This window comes from Orycteropus afer, unplaced genomic scaffold (genome assembly GCF_000298275.1).
Source record: "Orycteropus afer afer isolate SDZICR_OR568_19922 unplaced genomic scaffold, OryAfe1.0 scaffold00637, whole genome shotgun sequence".
Lineage (NCBI taxonomy): Eukaryota > Metazoa > Chordata > Mammalia > Tubulidentata > Orycteropodidae > Orycteropus > Orycteropus afer.
The window spans coordinates 991,097-1,000,514 of record NW_006922224.1 but is presented as its reverse complement, the minus strand read 5'-3'; the positions used below and the strand labels follow the sequence as shown (position 1 = coordinate 1,000,514).

The 9,418-nt window shown below is 36.2% G+C and overlaps 1 protein-coding gene across 1 annotated transcript in view; it reads left to right on the top strand.

Annotated features, from left to right (window-relative positions):
- The window catches only part of CBWD1 (COBW domain containing 1), a 52,708-nt gene that overhangs the window by 4,429 nt on the left and 38,861 nt on the right, over nucleotides 1-9,418 (top strand). The window contains exons 2-4 of the mRNA XM_007956573.2: nucleotides 1,502-1,588; nucleotides 5,304-5,400; nucleotides 6,731-6,822. Of these exons, the coding sequence (XP_007954764.1) occupies nucleotides 1,502-1,588; nucleotides 5,304-5,400; nucleotides 6,731-6,822 (276 nt within the window). The remainder of the gene's footprint in view (nucleotides 1-1,501; nucleotides 1,589-5,303; nucleotides 5,401-6,730; nucleotides 6,823-9,418) is intronic.

Here is a 9,418-nt window from a genome sequence, read left to right as displayed (position 1 = left end):
ATGAAAAACAGGTAGTCCCCAGGTTACAGGTGATCTATCCTAAGTGTGTCCTGTAAGTCGAAGTTGTAGGTAAGTTGAAAAAGGTTCATACAGTTCCTAGTCTTACTTTAGTGCTGTGAAAGGCTTGAAGCCTTTTTAATGATTTAAAAGCTGCACATGTGGCTAGTAAAGGTGATTGTGATGAAGAATTTCTTGTGAGTAGGGGTGGATTCAGTCATATCTAAGTGAGGGTAAACTTATGTAATATTAAAGGACAAAAAAGAGTTGTCCTTCCAAAAAACACTCACTGCCATCAAGTGGGTTCCAACTCATAGTCACCCCCATTGGGTTTCCAGGGCTGTAAAACTTCACAGAAGCGGACTGCCTCATCTTTCTGTTGTGGAGTGGCTTGTGGGTTCAAACCACCAACCTTTTGGTTAGCAGCCAAATGCTTAACCACTACACCACCAGAGCTCCTTAGAATTGTCCTAAGTCAGATTTCCAGGAACTGCTTATATTAGGTTTAGTATGCCACCTACTGGATGAAGTGAGTGTAACATTATAAACTTAACCTTTGTATAAACACTGAATATTTTGTTCTTGACACTACCTACATCCATCCCCATTTCCTGTATATATCATCAGTTTTATAGATTGTTTGAAGAATACTAAAAGTAGCCAGTGTGAACTTGTGTCTGGTTAATGGTGGATCTTGAGATAAAATATCTTTTTAGATAAATTTTTGGGATGTAGACCATGTATTCTTGACCAGGAAAGAATGTTATCATGTAAAGGAACTGGTATATTTTATAAACTACGTGAGTACTTTATTCCATGGAACCCCTGACTTCAGTAATTCCTTATTTTTTAAAAAATTTAAATGCCCTTATATTACTGGTAAAAGTTACAAGCAAAACATTATTTTTGCCAAGTAGAACATTGATGTGTATGTTCATAATTTAAAAAAGTCATAGCTTGAACATTCAAGTCATAACTTGAATACATTGTAAGTTGGGGATACTTTTATTAGGTCTCTCATGTATATCCCTTCTTTTTGTTTCCATTGCCACCACCCTATGTTGCATCTATGTATGTTCAGGACTTCTTTATCTCACACTTGGGGTCGTTTTAAGTCCCTTCCGTTTTATACTTCCCACTGTTGGTGACGTTGAGCTTCCTAAAGCGCACTAAATGTAAGCCTTTCATCTTTTCTGATGCTTTTAAAGGAATATTATCTAGAAATGCTAAAGATCTTCATACCCTAATTCTCTCCTGGTTATAAAGATGAATAAAACTGTGATCTAGCTTGAAGGAGTATTTGTAAATATTTATAAGATTTTATATCTACATAAGATGTAACACTTTTCAAAGGATGCTTTAATATTCTAGAACCTTCTGTACTATAGTTAAATACCTTTTGAAAAATAGCACAGAAGTTCTTAAGAACATTGAGACTATATGCCTTTTGTGCTTTTAAAGTTAGCCTTTGGATTTTGTTATTTAAAACAAATGTATTTTTTAGGTGCTGGGAAGACAACGCTGCTTAACTATATTTTGACAGAGCAACATAGTAAACGAGTAGCTGTTATTTTGAATGAATTTGGGGAAGGTGAGTGAAATTTAGTGAATGCTGTGCTGCAACATTTTAGAGGAGAGTTGATTTCACTGGTGAGTTTTGATACTCTGTATTGAAAACTGAAAATACAAGGTTTTATAATATGAACACATGGATTAATCTTTGGAAAGATTAGTCACTTTCTACAAAGCTATATTTTGTATAACTTTGGGGTACTGAAATCAGACACTGTCTACAAAGTTGTATTTTGTGTAATTTTGGAATTCATACCAATAGAATTAAAAAACATTTTTATGTGAAATTAACTACAGAAGTAAGTATCTAAACATATGAAAGGAAGTTTCTTTTGTTTGTTTTTTACTGATCCAAACCCATTTCCATTGAGTCAATTCTGATTGATTAGCTACCCTATAGGACAGGGTAGAACTACCCCATAGAGTTTCCAAGGCTGTCATCTTTTTTTTTTTTTTTTGGTTGTTGTTTTGTGCCATCGAGTACTCAGGTATTTTCTTTTCTTTTTTAATTTTTTATTGTGATTTGGGTGAAGATTTACAGAGCAAATTCACTTTCCGTACAGCAGTTCACATATACTTTGTCTCATGACATTGACCATAGTTTACCACAATGCAATAGCTCCCTTCCCACTTCCTCCCCATAGTTATCTCTTCCCAGTGTCCATCTCTCCATGCACTCCTGCCCTCTGAGCTGTCTCCCAGTGCATAAGCAGTCCTTCTTTCTCCCATGATTGTTCTCTCCAAGAAGTGTATCTACCTGAGGTAAGTGTTCAACTCATATGCCTGTCTTTTGTTTGGCTGGAAACCACGGGTGTGGGTTCAATTCCAGACCTGAAGGGCAGCTAGGGGCCATAGTCTTAGTGATTCCAACAGGCTCTATTGGACCAGCAAACCTGGTCCCCATCCCCCCTTCTTTTTTTTTTTCTCCAAATGATTTTGAGTTTTGTTCCACATTGTTCTCCCTCTCTATCAAGGATCTCCTACATAGATCCCCTTCCAAGTGGATGACATTGTTAGCCGGGCACCATCTAGTTCTTCTGGTCTCATAGTCATATAGGCTGCAGATCGGATGGTGTACCAGTTGCTGTTGTTGTTGTTGTTGTTTGCCATCGAGTCGGCCCCGACTCCTAGCGACCCCTCCTTGGGTTTCCGAGGCAGTTATCACTACGAAAGTAGGATTGCCCAACCTTCCTTCCGAGGAGTGGCTGATGGGTTTGAACCGCCAGCCTCCTGGTTAGCAGTCAAGTGCCTTGGCACTATGCTACCATAATTATTTCCATGAATTCTGGCTTTCTTCATTCTTCTTTGCTCTTGACGAGGTGAGACCCATTGTTGCATCTAGGTGGCAGCATGCTAGCTTTCAACATCCCAGACGCTACTTGCCAAAGTAGGAGGTGGAACAATGTTTTGTATAGTATGTTATGCCATTTGAGCTTGATGTCCCCTGTGACTATGGTCCCAAGCCTACAGGTTCAACTACTTGGTCCCTCTGGGTAGCTGGCTGTGACCAAGCCGTGACCACAACCTTGCCCCTTGTCAGCTCTACTATACACCTGGGAATTCTGATCATTCACATAAACTTATAGGACCATCGTCTGCCAACTCTATACATGTTCTTGGATACACTCCCCATTTCATAGACATACCTAATAGTTCACCAAGGCTGTCATCTTTATGGAAGCAGACTGCCACATCTTTCTCCTACTTTTTACTGATAACCAGATAAAAATTTCATTTGTTTCTAGTATGTTCCACGTAGGAAAAAGTAAAAGGAAACAAGATTCAGGGAAATTGAATTGTATTCTTTAAACTTGAGAAAGTGCTTTTGTACTGATTACATTGTTTATTGTAAATTATGCAAAGTAATTAGGAAATTATGAAAAATATTTAAAAATACTTCAGTTATTATAAATACACATGTTATCTGCAAAGCAGTTAAAACTGAAGATTTTAAAATAGTTAAATACATAGTGTCCACCCTCAAGGAGCTTAAATTATCTGTAAAAATGTATGTATTTAAATTTCTGATTTCTTTAATTTTAAATCATGAAAAATCTATGTAACAAAACCAAAAAGCCATCCAGTTGATTCTGACTCATAGCAACCCTATAGAACAGAGTAGAACTGCCCTATAGGGTTTCCAAGACTGTAAATCTTCATAGTAGCAGACTGCCATATCTCTCCCTTGGAGCAGCTGGTCATTGGAAACCACTGACCTTTGGGTTAGCACCTGAATGCTTAATCTCTGCACCACCAGGCTCTTTCCATAGAGCAGAGTTAGAATACTTTGATTTCTTTTATAGGGATTTTTCTTCTCAGGTATGAATTTGAATAAAAACTCACTTTTAGCCTAGAAAGTGTAATTTCTGTTAGGCTATTTCTTAAAATGTACCTATATTCAGTTGTAGTAAACTAGTGAAAGAGCTGAGTTTTATCAATAGAATAGAAAGACTGTTAGCTAAATTGGATAAGGTTAAGGAGGGAATTACTGTTAGATAAAATAAAAATCCTCAGGCTTTCTAATCTTTAGTGTTTTTTAGTTTCTTACTCATTGACTATCCATTGCACCCTTGATTAATCGTGGCTACATTTCTTATCTCTTCCTAGTTTTCTTCATTCTTTCTGGGTCCTTTTCACGTTTTTATTCTTCACAGCATCCTCAATACTTTCCTATGTATTTTATTAACTTTCTCTGAACCTTGAATTCTGTAGCAGCCCTTCTAAAAGCTCTTTGTCACCATCTCTGGTAGTGTAGTGCCTAAGGCACTTGACTGCTAACTAGAAAGCTGGAGGTTCAAACCCATCCTTTCATCCTCGGAAGGAAGGTTGAGCAATCTACTTCCGTAGTGATACTGCCATGGAAACCCAAGGAGGGGTGGCTATGAGTTAGATATGGCTTGACAGCAGTAAGTTTGGGGGTTTTTTTTGGTTTAGCTAAATATGAACCAAAAGTAAAAATTAAAAACTACTCTCTTTTTTTGACATTTGCTTTACTGAACTTAGAGAACTCTTCCCTGGCTTCAGTATATTTCTTTAGAGGAAAAGTAAAGCATTGTAATTGTTTTTTATATGATAACACACATCTCAGAATCTCAGATAACCCTTTATCTTTTCTCAAGCAAGCATTATTAGGAAGTGTGTGTATATTTGACTAAAGTTTCATTTTTAAGTGAGCAGGTGATTCCCTGGCCAAATAGGTGTCCTTATAATGAAGGCACATGTGTAATTCACACTGGGTATGTTGCGCATACTGTCCATAGAGACAAAAGCAATATAGAGGCAGAATGAAAGGGAAAAAGATGAGAGGATCCCTTAAGAGGTTGAAGGAAGTATACATAAGAGCCCAAATATAAAACATAAGGGCCTATGTAGAAAGTTAACCAAGAACAAGACCGAGTACCTTCATATAGCTGCCTTGTTGGGAAATGGGAGCAGGCATGTCAGAGGCCTAAAGAGGAGACAGGAGTCATTCATTTTGGATTTTTAGGGGTGTGAGTCTTCATTTATTTTATTCTTTGTTTATTTTTAAGAAAGAATTAAAAGCTGAAATAATCCTTTAATTTAAATATTGAGAATATTTTTATGCATATAATATAAATAATATATTTACATGAATAGAATGAGAGAATAATAGTTATAAAATGTCATTTCTGCCTTGAACTCTGGTAGTTACTGTGTGTCCTCATCTTTGTGGTGAGTATAATCTAAACAGTGCTGCTTGTCAATTATTCCAGGAAATGCAGTGGAGAAACCCTTAGCCGTCAGCCAAGGTGGAGAGCTCTATGAGGAGTGGCTGGAGCTTGGAAACGGCTGCCTGTGCTGTTCAGTGAAGTGAGAAGTGTGGCATGCTGGCTTACTGTAAACATTTACTGCTTATGGTTCCAGCTTTGATTTTCTTACGTAATTTTAACTCAATTTACAAAATCTTCATTGTATTTTCACATAGAAATTAGATTTATGAGGATGTGTTTTCTTAAAGTTTTTCTTGCTGTTTTATTCATTTTTTTCTACCTACTCTAATGCTTTGTTGTTTTTACTGAGCTTTCTGTTGGTTTTGATGTCAGGGCTTACTAAATTTATAATCTCTACATACACGAACATCTCATTTTGTCCTTAAAAAATGATTGTTCTGGATTTAATAAATAATTGGTCTTACTTCCAAATATTAATGTCTATAAAACCAAAGGTAAATGTCAAGAAAGAGAAGCCTCATGTTCTGTCCCACCAGTTGTAGTGTTTGGTCTTCTTGTTGTGAGTGATAGTAGTTCTTTATATATTCTAAATACTAGATTCTCTGAATCAATTTGACAGCAACTGACAACAATGTCAGCTATCAGATTAGTGACCTTTAAGGCACAATGATTTTACTTTTGGTAAAGTCCAGTTTATGTATTTTTTCTTTTGTCACATGTGCTTTTGTCATTTGCCAATTTGATATTGCTTAATACAAGGTCACAAAGATTTACCCCCATTTTCTTCTAACAGTTTCATAGTTTTACCTCTTAAATGTGTGTCTTTGATCCAATTTTGTATATAGTGTGGGAGTCTAACTTTATTCTGCATGTGGGCAGCCAGGTGTTCCAGCACCATGTGTTGAAAAGACTTCATGTCACATTGAAATGTCTTGGCACCTTTATCACAGACTTTCTTGAACAACCAAAATGTAGTCCATCAAGTATTTTCTTTCACTTTTGATACTCTTATAAGATAATAAAAGGAAACTTAAGCCCTGGTACCCTAATTCAAAGTAGAATTGAATGGTATTTAGTGACTGTGTCCTCTTAGCTATTGTATTAAATTGCTATAATTTATAAATTTTATCATTATTTTGCATGTTGATATTTTTTCTTTCATAAAGCTATGTAAATAGCAAGTCAAATTGAGTCACATAACTTAAAATTCTGTTTTTAGTTTCAGTAAAGTTATGCTATTAACTCATCATAAATATGAATTCTTTTTACCTGTCAGTGTGTGTGCATCTGACTTGTCCTCCTCATTAGTGAATATTGGAGGAGCATTTTGTTAGACACTTAGTAAGTTAAATTTTCACATGCCCAAATATTTTTGTCTTAAGTTACTAAATATATTTTAAACTGTTTTTAGTGATCACATTAAAACATTCAGGTAATCAGCTGTATATTATGTTTTGATATTTTTCTAGGGACAGTGGCCTTAGAGCTATTGAGAATTTGATGCAGAAAAAGGGGAAATTTGATTACATATTGCTTGAAACCACTGGATTAGCAGATCCTGGTAAGAAGTTATATTAATAACCAGAAAATGAACCTTTTTTTTTTTTAATTTTTGTTATGAAAACATACACAGCAAGACATTTGCCAACCTAACAACTTCCATATTTACAGCTCACATTGATGACATTTTTCATGTTGTGTCACCATTGTTGCTATCTTTTTCCAAATATTCCACCACCATCAACATAAACTCAGTGCCCCACAAACAAAATCATCCCCTTTACCCCTCCCTCCTACCCCTGGTAACCACTAAAAATTTTTGGTTTTTATATACATACATATATGTATATTTTTTTTTTCCAACCTATCTAGGAATTAAGTTTCTCCTTCCCTCCCATCCCTGATAACCAACAGAAAGTTTTCTTCTATGTATAAACTTTTCCTTGATCAGAAAATGATTCTTAGACATTTAAAAATAGATATACTAGAGAAATATTTAGAATAAGTGTTAAAACTTTGCTTTAGATTTTAAAAATATATTTTGGTTCAAAAGAGGGAAAATACTGGGTTGTCATGTTTTCTTCATATTGAACCGTGGATGGCCAGAAGCACAAGCAGACCTGCCTTGGAAGATCTACATCTGGAATGCTCCTTAGAAGCAAGGATGGTGAGACTTTGTCTCACATACTTTGGACATGTTATCAGGAGGGGCTAGTCCCTGAAGAAGGATATCATGTTTGGTAAAGAGGAGAGTCAGCAAAAAAAAGAAGAAGAGGTTCAGCAAGATGGATTGACGTAACGACTGCAAACGTGGGCTCAAACATAACAATGGTTGTGAGGATAGTGCAAGTCTGGGCGGCATTTCATTCTCTTGTACGTAGGGTCACTCAGCGACATCTAAAAACAACAACATGTTTTCTTTTGCAGATGAATGACGATTAAAGCGCTTTTTAGCTGTTAATAGAATTTGATGCTTTATTGATTGACTTAGGGTCATTGGTGAGAACCAAAGTTGTTTAAATATAGAAACTTAGAGGAAAACTGAGATATTCCACTTGTAAGTGTTAGTTGTGCTATATAGAGATCTTATTTTAGTTTATACTTTCTAATCTAACTTTGTAATAAGGTCACTAAGAGATTTACAAGGATCTCTGGTAGCATAGTGCCTAAGGCACTTGAGTGCTAACCGGAAGGCTGGTGGTTCAAACCTACCAGCCACTCCTCGGAAGGAAGGTTGGGCAGTCTACTTCCATAGTGATACCACCTTGGAAACCCAAGGAGAGGTTGCTTTGAGTCGGGCATATAACAACAACAACAACAAGAGATTTACAGCCTCTTGAACTATAATCCCAGCAATAATTATTCCCATTAAAGTAATTGTTAGCATCTTGTTTTTTACTACTAAATTTGAATAATATTGAAATAATAAAATTATTTATAAATGCTTTAATAAGATATGAAAGAATACACAGTTACATCAAGTCTGCTGGTCTTTTTGGTGGTGTGGAATTTAAGAAATGTTTTAACCACAAATGAAAATACATCAAAACTTCCCTATTTTAGAAAATCTACCTGTTTCTAACAGTTGGCAGCTGACTTTCTTACTAACCTCTAATAAAGTCTGCTTATCTTCCTAAATACCTTTAAAGTAGCATCTTTATTCCTAGTGTGGAAGACATTTAGTGTCTGGGAGCCTGACCTATTTCTTTTTTCATCTGGGCCTATGGTATTGGGCTGATTTGCCAATCTATATTAAAGTACTGTTTGGAGAGAATTTATTGAAAGGGTCATAGTGGTCCAAAAGAAATCTACTGAAATCTACTAAAGGTAGGGCCAGAAATCTGGGTTTTAACACACTGTCCAGGTGATTCTCTTTACAATTTTATAAAAAATAATTTTATTGTGATTTAGGTGAAAGTTTATACAGCAAATTAGTTTCCAATTCAGCAGTTTATACAGATTGTTCTGTGACATTGGTTGCAACCCCTGCAATGTGTCAGCACTCTCCTCATTTCTACCTTGGGTTCCTCATTTCCATTTGTCCAGTTTTCTTGCCCTTTGAACTTTGCTTTTGGGCAGATGCTGTCCTTTTGCTATCCTATAGTTGCATGTTCTGAGGATCATGTTCCTCCTGGCTGTTTCTGTTCACTTTGTAGGCCTTTTATGTGGCTGAAAGGTCATCTCTGGGAGGGGCCTTCAGCTCTAAGTTAGAAGGGTTTCTAAGGGCCACAGGAGATCTGGTCTTTTTTATGAGTTTGAATTTTGTTCTTTTTCTTACACTGGGGTATCTTCTGTTGGGATCCTGGTTAGAGTGGTCGGTGGTGGTCCTAGTTTCTAGTTCTTCTGGTCTCAGGTTAGTTGAGGCTCTGGTTCATGTGGTCCATTAGGCCTTGGACTCATTGTTTTCTTGACTCTTTGGTTTTATTTGCTTTTCTTTGCTCCAGACAGAAAGAGACCAGTAGTTGCCTCTCAGTTGGCCACTCATAAGTTTTTGAGACCCTAGTCACTACTTACCAAAGTAGAGTATAGAACATTGTATTTATGGAGTCTTTTTTTATTTTTTTATTGTGATTTGGGTGAAGATTTACAGAGCAAATTCACTTTCCATACAGCAGTTCACATATACTTTGTCTCATGACATTGACCACAATTTACTA